Consider the following 18,891-nt stretch of genomic DNA (forward strand, 5'->3'; position numbering starts at 1 on the left):
GGCGGATAGCGCAGATTGCAGCAGCAGCTCATTCAGCTGCTTGGAGCTGAGCATGAGTTTGGCCCTGGCCCTGGCCCTGGCCCTTGCCTTATAAAATTATAAATTCGCGTCTAAATGAGCGCTGCAAAATTAATGAACTGAATGCAGTTTAATTGAAATGCGCATCCAAAGGGTGGCGGGGGCGGTGCAAGAGTTGGGGGCAACTGTGTGGGAAAATGCATAATGAAAATCAATTTTAAACTAAGCAAAATGCATCAGTTGGTGAAATTGGAAAACAAACAAAAAAAAAAGAAGAGAATTGCGCGCCAGCTCAAGCTAAAGTTTTTAAATTTTAAATAAACAAAAATTTGCAAGGAAAATATATTTGCGCTGAACTCATGAAACCTTATCCTTCGATAGTCCGTAGAGAACAGCATATCATTATAAGATAAGTCAATCAGGCAGAAAATCGATGCGTTTTCAAATAATTTAAAAATGTTTGAAATATAGCAAACCTATTAGCTGAGATTTGGTTTATTAAACCTGCTTTGTGTTTAACATCTTTAAGCAATTAAAATGTTGATTTATAATAATATTATTATATGTATGTATGAATGCGAGGATCTTAGAGCCTAGAGACTTTGACCATAAATCCTCTTAGGGCCAACGCTCTACGAGTTTATTTCCGATAATCGATAACTTGCTCTGTTTCCACAAATCGATATTGAAATCTTATTTTTAAAAGGCTAGAGTTAACAAATTGGACATGTAGTTTCTCGAATATTCTAAACAGATGAAGTATCTTTCACTTTATAGGCAGGTAGAACTAACTAGAACGACTAGAGCACTCTTGTTTTATCAAAAAAAAAACCTCAGAGTTCCATTATTGCAATCAATTTTTAATTTTTTTTTCGATTTTTTAAGAGCTTGCGTGGCTTGATCTGAGCATCGAACTAACAAGCGAGAGGTCGCCTGCTCAACTCCAACAGCAAACTAATAAACTAACGACACAAATGCCACATGAGGCAACAGATGCCTGACCAATATAATTTAATTGAGAAGCTTTTTCTGTTTGGGCATACTTAGTGCTTATGTACAATAGGTGTATTGTTTGTTTGCTTAGTACTCACCTCCATGTTAGATCCGTTTTATCCCATTTGGCGCCCTGGAGGACATAGCGACGTTTACGTGTACGTGTATGACTATTGCCATGATCCAGATTATCCGGTGAGAAATTATACGCATACTTATTGTCGCCCACGCCGCAGCGGGGCTTTTGTATTAGCTTGGCCGTAGCTGGGTCGATTTGGCCCGTAACTGGAATGTTGCCAAATTTCTGTAAAATGGACGAAAATGTTAGTTTGTGAAATTGTGCGCATGATACATGCGGCAGTGGCAAGCAGCAGCAGCAGCAGCAGCAGCAGTTGCATGTAGCAGAAGTAGCAGCAATGTTGCCTAGCAGCATCTGCTTGGCAGCTACCTACCTGAAGATTACGTATTGCATCTATCAGCTGCTCCTCGGAGCGCAGAGCGCCCGTTTCCAGATCCGACTTGGGCAGATAATCAAACTGCATGAGGTAATTGTACTGTAAAAAAGGAAACGTGGTAAGTAAAATGGCAATAAGTGTTGGGAGGAGGGGGAGGCGATGTCTGTTGGAGTATTTCGTACAGACAGATGCATTAGGGAAGTGTGCCAAAAACTGAAAATGGCTGCCAGTTGTGAGCCAAACTATTTGTTGGCTTAATGTAGGCGCATCGGCAAATGATGCTGGCGTAAAAAACTTTTTGCATAAAGTTAATGATAAAAGCAACAGTCACAGCAACAGCCCAAAACAACAAAAAAGAAACAGCAACAACCAACTAAAAGATGCCAAAAGCAACAACAGCAAAGTTTAACGTTACATTAATAAGCCAAAAAGTATGCCACACAAAAAAGGACTTCCAACAAAAACAAAAAGAAGAATGTGAAAAAGCAGCTGTAACGCTTAGCTTGTCGGACTGCTCGACTTGGAGTTTACGCTTGTGGCTGACATGATATTTGGCAGCTAATTTTAATGGCTAAACTTTAGAGGAAAGTTAACCCGGCAGCCGTTATTTTGATATAACAAATTTCTTATCAATTTTCGTGTAGTTAACTTTGTTAACTATATAGTGCTACAATCAAGTTCGTTTCGGTTTTGAAGATTGAATACCTAGCCTGGAAAACAATGTAAGCCTCTATAAAGCCATGCTAAAGCCTGTCTGGGCATATGCTACAAAACTGTGGGGTACAGCTAGCAACTCGTATGCTTAAATTCTTCAGCGCTTCCAATCAAAAACAATGCGATCCATAATTAATGCTTCTTTTTACGTTTCTAATGATGCACACACAAAGATCTACAGGTTACTTATGTGAAAGAAGAACTAAATAAGTTTAATAAAAAAAAACTTGGATACAACCACGAAAATGACCTATTCCTCAATCTAACATATAATCTGGCAGTAAGAAGATTTAAAGAAGTACACATTTTCAATCTCCCGAATATAAGTTTAGTTTATTAATCTAAAAAAAATGTTTTCAAATTCGAACAATAATATTACTATCCGTATTTTCAGAAGAACATATGAATTGTCAGTTGCTTAAGGTCAAAACTCCATGAATAGACTTTTAATATTATGACTAAATCTTCTGTATATACAATATAGCCCTTGTGCTGCGCAGTACTACAGGGTATTTGAAGGCAAGCCTGAAGTTACGGGGTTTCAGTTTCAGGCCTCTTCGGTTCTGTTCACAATCGATGGGCATATATATTTTTCTACCTCTTCCTCCACTTGTTTTTGTTTTTTTATTTTTGGGCCATGGCCCGCAACCAAATAAACACTCATAACTGTAAAGTGTGCGACAGCGACGACAAAACAGCTCGCTGGCCATATGTGTAGACTGGATTTGCATATTTTTACATGTAATTCACGCACACACACACACATACACATACAGAGAGAAGATACACACAGCAGAGAAAACCGGGCAAATTTATTTACCAACACTGCGTGGGGTGGTTCGGGCGTGCCACACACGCACGCACATAGAGACACACACACCAGCAAATTACGTGACCTGCAAATTAAATTTTCTCTTTCATTTCGGTTATATGAGAAAATTGTCACACATTGCCACGCCTCCCACCGAGACCGGCCGGCCGCCCACACACGCAATTTGCTGAAAACATGTGAAAAACAACAAACAACAAACTAGCAAAAAAAAAAATCAAATAACAATCTAATCGGCAGTACTCGCTCGAAAGATATCCTGTGCGCAACAGAAAGATATCCAATCTGCAAGAGTGGGGCTAACTATACAAAACTAAATCCTAACATCGATATTTATTACAAGATTTCAAATTTCCAATCTCTAGCTCCTATTGTTGAATGAATGGAGTCGAATATGCTTCCCTCAGCGTCAAAAGCCGATTGACAAAAAAAATTTTCATGCCAAAGAATCGTTAACAAGTTAAGATTTCATTGCTATGAGACGTGAACGTGATGTGTGGCGATTAGTTCAATTTATTGGTGAATCGATTGATGAATGGTGCTGCTGCCCAATAGATCGTGTGATGCATATAAAACTAAGTGAGATATTGCCAGGTCTATAAGAAGGCTGGATAAGGGTAAAGGGTGAGTAGGTGTAGCCATACAACTTGCCAAACTACTTTAAGCCAAAGCAAGTGGCAATTGGAAATGAAGAAATGAAATGAAGAAAACAAGTTGTAGAACTCGTCGGCGACATTCAACAAATGACTTAATTACTAATTAACTTTGGATCATTTACTGAAAAACTTATTATTATTAAGATATACAAATATGCGGTAGCTAGCAAATTAGCATAAACAAAAGTGGGCTATAAAGTACAGACTTTAAAGGTCTTTCGATGAGCTTGTTAACTTCAACTGCATTTTTGAATGAAAGTTTGTGAATATATCGGACTCTGAGTTTGGTCAAACTATCTTAATACTATCAAATTGAAACAGTCTTCAAATGACTTTTATGGAATAACTTGTACAAATCAAAATAATTGTATTTTCAAGACAACATAATTTCAACATTTTTTTTCTGGTTCAACTGTAAAAATTAATTAAAACTGAAAAATGGAAATTGAAAAATGAAAAAATTGCTCAACATTCAACAAATTGCTATGACTAATCTCTTTTGCCTATGACATGGAAATTTGGGAAACTTTGCTGAGCATCTAGCTATAAATAATCCATTCTAAGACAGTCAAAACTTTTCCAAGAAAATTAAAAAACACATACCATAAATAGATTAATGGAAGAAGGATTAACAATTCGCTGCGTGTGGAAATTGACATGAGTATGCTGAATATGATATTTAAATAAAATTTAGCAGAGTTCAACGAATATGGCTTGATATGCCGTTGTTTGTCCTAACTTGGAATTAGTTTAATTGGCTTCTATTGTCCACCTGAATCAACGCGCCACCTTGTCAGCACATGCCACAAACTGCTTTCGATTTATTTCTTTGCCCGACCTAAAGGTATTTCTTATATAACTGTGGAACCCCCGCAGCATTGCAAGTGCAACTAAGTGTAAAAAGAAGAAAAAAAAACATCTCGATACCCAGCTGTGCGGGGACAAGGCAAAAAACAACAGCAGCAGCAGCAACGTGAAGAAGAGAAATGTCAATGCAACCAGTTGGTCACAAAGTGCGTCATATTCACAAAAGTTGTCACGTTGTTGCAACGCGTCTGCTTCAGGTGGTTACGTTAATGTTACGCCGCCTTTTCTGTTACGTAGCGCCATTGGCGTCACCCAGTGTCGAGGGTTTTCGAAGAAAGCCCACACAAAAGCACATTGAAATTCATATAACGTATCGGGCCAGGGAGCCTACAACTACACAGGCACAGCCAGAGCCAATGGCCAACAACAGCAGCAACTACAGCAGCAACAACTGCAGCAACATACATGAAAACAATATCAATTAAAATATGTACAAGTTTTATTAGCTAAGGAATGGAACAAAGTGGAGAGAACGTGGACAAATGGGCATCTAACGAGCGGAAACTGTATGTCTGCAACAGCGACGCTTGATACATTTTTTATAAGCGCGAAAAAAACGCTGCTCAACAATTTTGAGTTTATGCAAAGAAGAGTGGAGAGAAAGAGAGGGAAAGAGAAAGGGAGAGAGAAATGGGGAGACAGTGGGAGAGAGGAAAAAAGAATTAAATTGCCTTGATCTTTTTAATAACAGCAATAATTAAAGATTTAACGATTCACATAAAAATCAACAAAAGTCCAATCAAATGGCTTTCGTTTAGAATTCCCAAGTTGTTTTAACGCACAGCTGATTAATAGGGCCCGCTTGTCTGCTTGCAACAACAAATGTGCGATACGTAGAGAAACCCTATAACTTATGTAGAAAAACCCTTACTTAGACTAACAGCACAGTTGGCACATATAAGACAGCTTGACGGTTAAGGTCCTCAGGCAAACGAGCAACGAGCACCTAGACTTAAGTACCAGGCAGCCTTATTTATTATTTGCCTTATTTCTAAACACAAAATCTGAGTAACAAACATTTTTTAGAAGTTAGATACATAACTCGCAAGAATACGTTGAAGCGCAGAACATAAGTAACATAAGTTCTATTATTATAATAAAACCACACACATCAAAAGCAACTAAAATTTTTTTTTCATTTATTCACGAACAGTTACTACAGAAACCTGTAGTTTATTCGGTAAGTAAGGATATACTCAGCTGCTCGCGACAAATATATCGTATGCATAATACAAACTGATTGCTAAGTGGGTTCTTGTGAATTCAAGGAAATTGGCGGCCCGCCAGCACTCGGAAGTGAGGGCCAACGAGACGCAAAACTGTTAGTCAATTTGGTTAATCGAAGTCATTCGCCTTAAATATAACTTAAGCCAAGGTGTGTCACGGATACGCGACCCGAACCCAGTATAAAGATCCAGTCACACTTCCAAAGACAGTCAGAGATACAGATACAGATACAGATACAGAAAGAGACCTGGGCCTGATGACAGGCGTTGTTTTTATGAGCACATGCTGTGACGCCGACGCTGTCGATAATAAACTACAATAGCCATTGATAGTGGCATGAATGAATGAGTGTGAATCAATGAGTGTGTGAGTGAGTAAGCGAATGAATTGCACAAGCCTCTCGCAGTGGGCTCAACGAAAGCGCATTACTTCCGACCCCCCGACGACCTGGGCAGGTATATTGGCGGCGGGCTGGGGATCAATCATTTATGCATTGGCCTTTTGCGCTTTTAATGGGAAATGGGAAATTTGCTGCCGCTCTACGTGTTTCAAAATCGAAAAGAGGTGCGAGCGAGGTGTGCGGGAGGATTGGCTTCGGTGCATGTCGTACGTGGTCAAGCGACGTTTCAGGCTAATAGAAAAGCGACAGAAACAAAAACAACAACACAACAGGTGAGTAGCAAAAGGAACACAAAACAAAAAAGAGTTGGGAAAAAATAATAATAATAATCATAGTAAAAAGTGCGAAGCGCGGTACGTGCGCATTTGGCGTGTAAACAAAATCATGATACAGAAATAATAACAAGCACAAAAACCAATATAACCAAACGAATAAGAAAAGTTTTAAATGTTCAAATGATCGACTAAGGCATACCCTGTGCCACAGACAAGGCGTTATTTTAAATGAATTTATTCAATTCATGAAATTCGCATAGAAAGGCGATTCAAGAGAGTGCTAAAAGGAACGAAAGAGAGAAAAAGAGTTGATAAAAGAGAAAGAACAGAAAGATAAATTTGAGTTGAAGAATACGAAAAATTTTAAATATGAACAAACCCAAAAGAGAGAGAAATTATAAGTTTAAATTACTTCAACTCTTTACTAATCACTAAAGATCTTTATCAAATTATTCATAGCCAATTACTTAGTCTTTTTAGTGGAATTTTACGGTTTTTTTCTAATCTTAGTCAAAAACCAATTTCACAAAATGGGCAAAAAAATATAACTAAAAAATATACATATATTTAAACTAAAAACATGTAAATTCTGCCAGATATTCAGTTCATTGTAAAGCGAATATACCCAGTGCTAGAGCACAAGGAAAGGGCATAAAAGCAATTGTGAAAGTGTGAGCAGAGCATGTCATAAATGTTTTGGCTTAATTTAGTTAAGTTGGCGTGACAAAAGTTCTGCATGTGGAAACTGTGTGTGTGTGTGTGTGTGTGTGTGTGTGTGTGTGTGTGTGTGAGTGTGAAAGTAAATTGAACAATGCGATATGTTTATTATTTTATTGGATTATAATTATGAATGGACAATAAGAACACAACAGCAGCAGCAGTAGCAACAACAATTAAATGGAGCACACTGTGTCGCTTAACTCAATTACTTGAGCAAATAGCTAAAAGCGGGGGCTGTGCGGGCGGTCATATGTTTTAATCAAGCGGCAGGCGGGGAGGGGTTGGGGGCCGCGCAGTTGGCCACACAAACAGATCAAATTGGTTTATCTGGCAGCAAGAGGCTGCATTGGCCCAACGGCTATTGACAGCCATAATTCTTGGCATCGAGCAGCAGCGGCGACGACAGGCAGCAACTAATAAAGGCAGAGCAATAACCAATAAGGCCGCAGCCAAAGGATACCCAAGCCCGAGAGCCACCCACTCAACTGAGCCGCAAACAAACCTATAAAAATGACAAGCAACTGCAACAAACGAGCGCATCTATCTAACTCTAACCAGATGCAGAGGCAACAACTCGGATCCAGGCAAATCCGAGAGGCGACACATTGTCCTTGCCAAGGCGGCTGCAGGGCGTGTGGAGGAGGGGAGGGTTGCGGGTCGCGTTAGCCTGTTCGCCTGCCAAGTCGAGTCAAGTCAAACGCCAGGCAAGCGACCAGGCGCAACAAATTGTGAGAAATGCGCAAAAAACGAAAATGCAGCAGCCGCAAGCAGCTAGCAAGCTGCATGCAACATGGCGGCAAGGAGTGCACGGGGCCAAATTGACAGGATATGACCATGATATGGCTTGCTTGCCACACACACACGCACACACACACAACAACAGGTTTTTACCGACAAAATTTATGGCTGCCAGGCGAGTGGATAGGGGTAGGAATAGGGTTCAAGATGTGAAGGGTATTGAATGGAATTTTACGTGTTAGCTGCGCCGCAGGGACAACAAAACATAACTCAATCATATAATGGTCGCATTGCTTCTCTCTCTGTGTGTGCGCGTGTGTGTGTTGCGTGTGCCACATAAAAAATGTTCACTGCTGCATCGAATGAGATGTTTCAAAACTCAATTGAGAAACTGGAATATGCACTCACTGGCAAGCTGCTGCTGCTGCGCTTCTATGCGATTCTCAAGCATGACAAATGATAATGGATTCCATATGGTGAGTGCGTGTTGTATGTGTGTCCTTGAGAACTATCAATAAAATTGCATGCAAATTATTGCTAAGCTTTAAGGACAGCTATTGAGCGTTTTGACAATAGTTATACGGAAATAGCCTTGATAATGTCGGATAAAAATGTCAATATGTTGTCCTTGAATAAATATTGCTTGAAGCTTTTAAATTAACGTAAGCTGTCAAAATAAAATATGCTTGTTTCTCTTGAATTATTTGAAATTAACTATAAAATATAAGTTCGTTTATGACAATATGAATTTGTGGGATGAAATAAAAAATGTTAATTAAAATTAGTTTGACACGCGGCTTGCAAACAATTCAGACGAAAATATAAACGTGTCAGATACCCAAATAATTGGGCTCCTTTCTAGACTGTAAGCATTGATAACTTTATCAAAACTGAATCGCATTTAATACTTGATGGCATTTTGGACAATTTTTGTACTCAATTTCAATTTGGCACTTCAATTTAAAAAGTCACCATTTACGAGACACTTTTGGCATTCAAAAAATTTTTATCTTTTCTATTAAACCCTCAAAATTCTACTTTATATTCGTAATTGAAATCTAGACTTAGTTGAGATGTAAAACCTTTGGGCTTGCTTTGATTTTGACTTGAAACAATTCTCCAATTCTCAGATTTTTTTCTTTTGTTTTCTCACACAGAAGCGTGCTGGTTAAAGACTTTTTCCAGTCCAGAATCGCACTCCCATGCATATACTTTTTTATGCTTCAATGGAAGTCAAGCGCTCTCCACGCATTTCCGTTTGCCGTCATAAATGTAAGTATATGTATACCTAATGTATGGTAAGTTACGTACATACATACATGCATACATTTATACATGCATGGAAAACATATGCGTTCCAGTTACGCCCCCGTATTTTGGCCGGCTGTCTGTCCGTTTCCCGTCCGTCCGTTGGGCCTAACCCAGGCGCAACACCTCTTGGAAATTTATAGACTGCAAAACTTTATTAAAAAAAGAAAAGAAAAGACACGCAAGCTGAAAGATGGGCGTGTGTCAGCCCATAAGGCAGATTTCTTTTCTTCTTGCCATTTCTGTTTTTGTTGTATTATTGGTTTAATAAAAAAAAGGATGCCGGCCACAATGACTGGCAAGTGAAGAGATGGTTAAATTAATTGAAATCAACATTGATTAATGTGAGATGCGAGAAAAATGAAGCGGTCGCTGCAAAAGACAAAAACAAATACACAGAATGAGACGCCTTCGTACTATATATTAACTATATTGCAACATTGTGTGGCAGCTGCAGCACCAACTAGAGATGAGCGCGTGTCGTGCTTTCTGATGCGAATCTCCTGGTTAATCTCCTGGCTCTATCATCAGCAGACTTTGCCACCGATTCTAGTCTTGTAAGGCCTTATTCCCTGTCCAAAGCAGAGCCCACTTGCGAATCATAACTAATAAAAAGGCGACAAAGCTAACACAGCCAAAGCCTACTGGCAAAAAGTATATATGTCTCTATATGGGGCGTGCATGTTTTATATGCGTCTCGTGTTCGTGTCTTTTTAGATATATCCGACAAGCTCGCATCTCTAAAGTGGAACCCAGCAAATGAACTGACCGCAAAACAACGAACACGCAATGTGCATGGCGCCTGGCACTTGAACTAAGGGCTGCCTGTCCCTGAGCCCTAAAACCGTGTCTCAACCTGCCGCAAGTTTAGTTGTACTTGCACTTTAATTAGACCACAGAACGTAAATTGCAATATCACCAGCCCCACACTCCCGCGTTCAACTCCAGCCTGGCTGCCAAACGGTTCGAATGTTTATGGGAAAGTGATGAGATACGCCCACTTGGTATGGCTATTGGGAGGGGAAGGGGAGTGTGATAGGGGCAGAGTAGCTGAGGGACTGCAAGCAACAAGTCATCATGGCCCACAGCTGGGCTGACGAACTAACTGACTGTGTGCTGCAGCCCGAGCAACTTGTGTAAATAGAAAATGTGGAAAATAGGAAAATGGCAAAATGGAAAATGGCGTGCATTAAAAAAAGAAAAGAAAAGAACAGAAAAACAAGCAGCGCATACAAGAGCTACGAGTCAGGGAAACAAGCCAAGGTTTTTCCTGGCCCGAGTTCATATTAAAGACAACGTTAAATAAATTGATTAACTACGCTTTATGTGTGCGCATTTTGCAATAAACAAATAAATCATTATTTATGCACAATCGCATTGAGTTGCCTTTTAAAACAAAAGCCACAAAGTTTGCGTTCAATGGACTTGCACACGACAGTTAAATAAACACAGAAATTACTGACAGCAGACAGAAGCCCCAATATCATCAGCCTGCCACCCTCCCCTGCGCTCCGCCTCCTACTCCACCTTCTCGTTGCGCTTGTGAAATGCACCATATGGTTGCAGCTATGGCAGCTACGGTTGCAGTGCAAATCAAGTTGAGTTGCCAATGGCCCGGATTCCCGTCCAATTATATGCAAATTCTACAAATGCCGAGAAATCGGAGTAGACGCTGGACAAACGGCAGCTACACACACGCACACACACACAGGCATACACATCTGCGGGCATCGAGAGCAACAAGCATCGGCCATCAAGCATCGATGCTTGGGGTAAAAGGTTTCGTTTTAACTTATGACATTAAAACCATTTGCTGGCAAGAGGCACATTAAGCCGTAGCCACCCGATATGGGCATTGATATATTGTGTGCTGTGTTTATGGCCAATGCGAACTGTGAGCTGAGACCTGCAAGCCGGGAACTGGGAACTGGGAACCTGGGGCCTGGGACCTGGATAACTGACGCTGTGCGAGTCTCTGGGGACTGAAGACTGGGACTTGAGACTTGAGCTGCCGCAACGCGACACAATTTATTTAATAATTCAATTGCGTTTTCCCATATATTCAGCTAGTTTATGCTTTGAAATGGTAATGTTCACCAAAAGAGGCCATGACTGGGTTTGGGGCTTTCAAGTTGTATACTATATACACATATTGGAAACTGGACAAGGAGTGGGTTAAGAATCTTATTTAGTTTTCTTATTGCAAAACTGAAGTAACTAAATGCAAAAACTAAATATATCAAGATCAAATTTTGTATACTGAATATTTTCTGCTTAGACATATTTAATTTAAATAGGATACAAATTTAATAGTCGTCTCATATAGTAGAGTTTAGGGATCGAACCTATATTTCGTGCATACATTATCTATATTCATTTTATAATAAATATTTGCATTCGTTTTTCATCTGGAATATATTGCAATTTTTCAAACCAATTGCAAGTTTTTGTGTTCAGTTTCCAGGTTATTTGTGTTTATCATGGATAAACACTATTTATTTACTCTCCATGGTCACATTTTGCCAATTCTAATTTCTACTGCTAGATCTAAGGCTATTTTATTAATATTATATGTTCTCTCATTTATATTCAATAGACCCCTAGCATATTAACAACTTTCCATTACTCCTTTCACCTACCAGACCCCTTTCTATTTTCATTCTCTGCCCACGGTGCTGTGCGATGTTTTCTGGAAACTTAGCTATGCTGAAAAGCCTAAAGACAATTTTTGCCAATACAGCGCGGATAGTTACATAAAAATAACAAGAAACCTGCTGTGCTATTTGGACAACCCGACTAATAGAGCGGGATTATAGCCAAGCGCCACCCGACTGACCAGATCTCAGCGCACAGATAACTGCGGGCCAATAAACCCGTTTGGAAGCCGGCTCGGATGACTACTGTTTCGACTAAATTAGCAGGTTGCGGTGAGATGCTGCACGGCTGATCAACGATCAATGACTGTATCGCAGCGGGTAAAGGGTATTTTTCTTTTTGGGCAAAACCCAAATGCGCCATTTATGAGTGGTCAAATATTTGTGCACTCTGAACCGCAGCCGGGCGAGCAGCAGAAACGAGAAATGTGATTCAGATGATGAAAAGCAAAAACAGGTAAGCCGCAAATTGGCAAACGAGTGATTGGGCGTTGACTATCAGATACCCTGTAGCAAGCAACATCTATATACAAACGCTACAAGTAAACAAAAATAAAAAAAGAATGGAAATTATAACTGAGCCTAAAGTGTGAACACATCTGTCTTTTTTGACTTTATACAGTTCTAAGATTATGTCTGTTTATTATACCGGTTCCTGAGAGCAAAAGATCGATAGAGGAAGCATTTAGTCTAACGAATGAAAACTCAAATGCGTTCGAATCTCTGCTTGAAGAGTTCTGAGGGAACTAATAGAAAACCGGTTTCATAAAACAGACAATTTTAAATTTAATTATTTAATATACTGTATATGTTTTTGAAGATTAAATTAAATCTTCACTATGCTATCTTCAATTTTTGAACAACATTATAAAAAACTATATAACACAATATAATACTATATAACTATATGTAACATTATACAAAGGTTTTGAGGTTTATTCTGTATCTATCTGTATTTTTAGGGTTTTGACTTTCGAAAGCTTTGCCTGATAAAACTTGTATGCTTTAAGCGATCATATCTTCACAAGACAAACTTTGCACTAAACTAACCCATTTTCACTTAATAGATTCAATTTTGAATAGAAACCCAAAATAATTTTAGCTTTGTCTGCACTAGACTATCTTTTGTTATCAACCGGATTGATTGAACCTTAAATGTAAATTAGAATAAATTTTATGAAGGAACTTGTGACACCACCGCTTGAATTTGACACAAAGTATTGCAAACTTTAAAGTACTTCGAACTGGTTGACTATAGTCTATATTCAAATGGAAGTAAAACTAATAAGCCCGACTCTTGAATAATGCACAGGGTATTGGAAAACGTTGACGTTTTGCCTGCCACTCAGCGCTTTTTACAAACTGAGAATCGACTACACACCTACGTGTTGCCGTTGCCGTTGCCGTTGCTGTTTTGGCTGGCGCGCACCTTCTTTGGCAGGCAGCTGCCACTTGCAACACACACACACAGACGAGCACACAGGCACACGTACTGAAACAAGCCAAAAGCGAAGGTTGAGGCAGCGCTTGGAGCCGCGGCTGACGGCTGCGACTGTGAATGTAACTGCGACTGCAAGTCTGAGGATGAGACTGGCCAACATGCCGCATAATTGATGGCAAAGCCAGCGACACTTAAAAGGAAACTTGCTGGATGCACAACTGGGCCCAAAAAGGCGTTGTCGTGTTGTTCTGGCAACATATTGCAAGAATGCAGCGGTGTTTCATTGGAAAAGGCCAACTCAAGCAACTGCTGCTGCGGCGACTGTTGCATGTGCATCATTAAAATCAAGTTCGATTTTTTTTTAGGGGGCAGCCTTTTGTCAGATGTCAAATATTTTATTGAGAGACCTCCACTGGCCCCCGTGGCAAGCGTGACTCCCGTTAGCTCGCGTGCCGTCCCCAAAAATAAATCGTACAAGAAATTGATTTTATTGGTTTTTCTTGACTGTTGTTGTTGCCACAATCGGAGGCACATACACACACACACACACAAAATGTGATAATTAATACAAAAAAAGAGAGAAAAAACAAAACAAGCCAACAAAAATGACCAAAAGCAAGCAGAAGCAGCTGATGCTGAGACTGAGGCTGTGAAACTGGGTCAACTTCAATTGCTTTACATGTTGTTTATAAATTCTTTATGCAGCACAAAGAACAATATAAACAACAACAACAAGAACAACAATAACAATTACAACAATCATAGCAACAAAAGCCGCACGCCTTAACAGTTTATATATGAAAATGTTATCTACAACAAAATTTGGTTTGCTTTACTTTTTGTATCTTTTTCAAAATGTTAGATATATTTATTTATGTTACACTTGGATTTATTGCACACTTATTCTACACACACACACAAGCGCAGGACACCATTAGATGTGAGTGAAAAAAGTGCCAACTGGTGAAGTCTGCATAGTTCGCTTTTATGCATCTCTTTTTGCAGCTAATGGAGGGTCCAGTATTGCCACCTCTCTCTAGCCCCGGCACTATTTCCCTGTCTTTCCAGCTGCATCTGTCGTTTTGGTCGCCTTTCTTCAGCAGATAAAGCTGAAAACTTTTAGCCCACAATAACAATAACGATTTTGCAATTTCGATAATGCATTTTTTTTTATATATCTGTGGCTGAAAGATATTCGTTTAGCTAAGGAGCTTAGAATTTTGTGTGTGTGTGTGTGTGTTTGTGTGTGTGTGTGTGCGCGTGTGTGGTTAGACGGTAAGAAATTTGAATGCTCTCCTTGGGGAACAGCAAAGAATATCTTACAGCTTTTTATTTTGTGGTATGAATTATAGGGACAGTAACAGAATTTGTTCAATTTGTTCTTTTGTCTGCTCAGAGAGAAGGCAGATTTAAATTTATTTATATATTTATCTGCTATCGCAGATTATAAGTTGAAGCTCTTAGTACTTAGTACTGTAATCAAATTGTTTATAGTCCAATTTTTTTTCGCACTTTGGCAACTCTTGCCTTAGAGTCTAACAGACTTGTTACCTGTTTAGAGCTCTTAGCCACTTTAAGCGAATTGACAATGAAATGGGAAGTGCAACTTTTAGCTGAACTACTTGCGAAAACAAGGCGAGCCTCGGCTGAAATAAGTTATTACCACACAACCACACTACCTTCATGTAACTAAATGTAATGACTTTAAATCTTTCAACAGCTTGGCCTTTAACACAATATGCCTCGCTAAAGAGCTCTTCTATGCAATTCTCACACACCAAGCACAATATGCCTCGCTAAAGAGCTCTTCTATGCAATTCTCATACACCAAGCATATTCAACTCTTTGCAATATATTTTAATCAAGAAATAAATTCTAACGTGTTTCTAAATTTGGAAAAAACTTTTCCTTTTCGTCTTCTACCCTTTAATGCAGATTTTCTTCATGCAATTTGCATTGATGCCAGAGCTTTTAAATCGTTTCGCTTTTTGCCTTCTTCCCATCATCATTTAGATCGACAATTTGTGAGTTATTGTAGGGCACACACATGCACTCAGATCGATGTAACCGCATACTTTGCTTGGGCGGTCGGTTTGGCGAGTCCAAGTACTTTGTCGCCCACAATTTGCCAAGCGCAGGCACCTAGGCCCAACCACACCCAATCAAACCATATGTGTGTACACTCCAACTCCAACTGCTCGGCCCACTTGTTCACATGAATCATTGTCATTGGTAACCAAAAGTGTGCACAGGATCGATGGACATTGAATGTGTGTGTGTGCGTGTGTGTGTGTATGGAGCTGAGATTGCAAATGTTTGGGGTAAGCAAACTGGAAGTAGGTGGAGGCAGGAATCGGTTGGGTAACTGGCTAATGTGCATGCACATTGACTGTCAAAATTTGTATGCACAACAAATTTCTCATATTTAAGTACGCAGTCATAATGATGCGAAGCGGATACGCAAAATGCATAAATGCAACAGCAGCTGCATCAGCAGCAGCAGCAGTAGCAGTAGCAGCGGCAGCAACTGGAAACTGAAGTTAAAACTGTGGATGCATCAATCATACGCCACGTGGACTGCCTGGCGATGATGCTGCTGCCACTGATGATAATGCTGCTGTCTGTCTGCTTGTCAGTGTGTATCTGTATGTGTGTGTGTGTGTGGGTGCCTGGCACCCTAATGCTATTAAAAATCAATCAATGGCACATAAAACAAATGAAAAATGCCCCGACAGCCCGCTCGCTGGCGCTTATCAAATTTTGTGCGTTTTATTTATGACGCTTATCAGCTTTTAATTAAGACGCTTTCTCGTTGTATTCTTCTATAAACACATATATACTATATCAAAAATGTATACGCGAGTGCATCTGGCATATATACTTATTTTAGAAAATACTTCCTATTTACTTGCCCCAATCGCATATTAGCTGTGCACAGCACGTTATTTTCCTTTCTTATATTTCGTTTGTTTTCTTTGTACTGCGAATTATTTTCTTTTTTTTTTATATTTTTTAGTGCATAAATTTTTGCGCTTCGGTTTATTTCGCTGAATGCCATTCCCAATGCAAATTGGGCATTATTTGTTCCTGTGCGACTGTGTTGAACATTTTTACGCTGCCGTGCATTTCAATGTGCAACAGCAACAACAACAACAACAACAACAAGTGCGCGCACACACACACACACGCGCGCGTAAACGTGGCTTGTTGTGGCAAAGCCAAAAAGGCAGCTGTGTTTTCAATGGCCGCGTGTAGTTTTCTACGTGACACAATTAAAAAACTAAATAGAAAACTAAATGGAAAATAGAAAAACGCCTCGTATATTGTATTGAAAGCGAAATTTCATAAAGAAGCGCAGCCAGCAGACGGCATGCATGGCCAACAGGGGTGACACACACAACTCCAGTATGGCGCACTCTTAATGCCCCGCGATAAAGAAAAAACGTCCTCTTTTAACTAGCAAAAAATTAAAAGCCTGCAATTAGTATGCAAATTACAGGGAAGCAAGGGCAGCAGAAAAACAGGGGACAAATAGGAGCTCTAAAAGAGCAGCTCTAATAAGAGAGCTCTAAAAGAGGAGCTCTAAAAAATGAGCTCTAAAAACTGATATTGCAATTAACCCAACCTTAAATAGATGAAAAGAAAGGCCACTCGGATTATTTTTCAGCAAGTTCCGTGTATGAACTCACATCAGCAGAATGCATAGCGTCATAGATTAAAATACTTGTCGAATTAGGTGACTGAGTTTTTGTAAGTGTTAGACAAGTATCTTTGGAATAATATATAGGTCTTTCACTAACAGCAGTAAAAGACAAAAAAGAAGAAGAGCGCGGGTGGTATGCCTAAATACCAGGTATATATATAACTTATTATTTTTTAACAAATTTTTAATAAAAAGCTGATCAATGAAGATACAAATTCAACGAAACGAAGGAACGAGTGTCATTCAAATCTACACACTACGCTCTCGCTTAGGTTAATTCTAATACCCCAATATCTAGCCCAAAGATTAAAAGATACCAAGAATCCAAACAAAAAAAAAATGAAAGCAATTGTCATGTAATGTGCATCCAACAATATTACAGGAATCTATTCATAAATTGAAAACAGTTGTTTTAAGTAGAAAGTACTTTATCGGGAATCGTTGTCATTTTATTGCTCAGGTCTGAGCTACTTATCGTATATAGCTTTTCTTATAATATAAGTTAGAAATGGCACAACAATAAAGTATAGCTGCAGACGCATTACTAAAGTTGATCAATATCAATATCATTTTTATAATAAGTTCTTAAATAATAATAATAACAAATACCTAAGTTCTAAAAACAATGAATAACATTGGGCGATAAAAGCAACAGCTAAGCAAAATCATTATCATTCATAAAAAATCAAATAATGGCCCGTAGAATGGTAATATAAACAAAATTAAAAAAAAAACCAAAACTTATTTTAAAAAACCGCAAAGATTTATTCATGCATGTATCTATACACATACATTTATGTACACACAACGATGACTAAATCTCTTTCAACTTTTTACAAGCTTCAACTAATTATACCAAACGATTTTTGTTCACATCAAACTGATCATTCATCTCTCTTCCGCAGAGCTGTCTGATGATTGTCCCAAAATATAAATGGAAATATTGAGAACATATATGGTCTTCAATACATATACACATATATATATATATATATATTGGATGGATGGCTTTCATTAATTAGTTGATCGTTTAATGGCTTCCTGGTAATGGCGCCCCTGGGCCAATCCTCGGTCAGTGTTTACTTTTTATGGCACACTTAAAGCCTTTGCCAGCATTTCACTTTAAGAAAACAACGAAAAACAATACGAGCTGAAGAAAATAAAAAACAATCATAATAATTATAAAGCCTTGCTTAATAGGCTTATGACAATTCGTTTTTGAGCTCCAGTTGAATGCACTAAGCGCACAAAAGCTGAAGACTCGACCGATCGTATAATTATTATATGGCCATGCTCCGGGCTCCATAAAAGCGAGCGAGGGGTCGGGGCGGGGCAGGGGTGAGCGGTGAGCGGTGGCAGAGGGGTATCAATTAACCAAAGGGGACAGCTTGGAACAGATTAAATGTGCGGCTATTAATTAAGTGACGACGATTGCAAGTCGCGTCGAGTTAACTTGAGCTGAGCCACATAAGTCAAGCTGATTCAGAGTATATATATATATATATATTTTTAATAAATCCCGTTGGTGTTTTAATGCAATTACAAATGACAATAAAATATTTCCGTTTGCATTGTTGGACGAGCGTTTTTATTTTGCAATAAATTTACATTTTTAAATTGAAAATCATTTGTCAAACGGCAAGCTTGACTGTGTGTGGGCACCCAGTGACAAATCCGTCAGCACTTGTTTTGCCGAACTGCCGCTAATGTGTGACAAAAACACGGCCGAGAGGTTCAAGTATACTTGAACATTTGTAAGTGATAAGAGGAGAAAAAACGTACTAGCTGGAATGTGAATCAATGAAAGTGTGGGCAAAACCCAAAGATTGTCAGGCAAAGGTGGCGGCAATATGACTAGCTAGTATGAGGTTCTTTAGCAAAAGAAAGCAAGTT

General features: G+C 39.1%; 1 protein-coding gene across 1 annotated transcript in view; it reads right to left on the bottom strand.

Moving 5' to 3' along the window:
* The window catches only part of LOC115758261 (matrix metalloproteinase-2), a 103,379-nt gene that overhangs the window by 79,327 nt on the left and 5,161 nt on the right, over positions 1-18,891 (bottom strand). Inside the window, exons 2-3 of the mRNA XM_030698818.1 lie at positions 1,464-1,565; positions 1,110-1,315 (exon numbers count right to left, since the gene is read on the bottom strand). Coding sequence (XP_030554678.1) covers positions 1,110-1,315; positions 1,464-1,565 — 308 coding nt within the window. The remainder of the gene's footprint in view (positions 1-1,109; positions 1,316-1,463; positions 1,566-18,891) is intronic.

The sequence above is a fragment of the Drosophila novamexicana genome, unplaced genomic scaffold (assembly GCF_003285875.2).
Source record: "Drosophila novamexicana strain 15010-1031.04,08,12 unplaced genomic scaffold, DnovRS2.1 tig00000137-arrow-arrow-pilon, whole genome shotgun sequence".
NCBI classification, from domain to species: Eukaryota; Metazoa; Arthropoda; class Insecta; order Diptera; family Drosophilidae; genus Drosophila; species Drosophila novamexicana.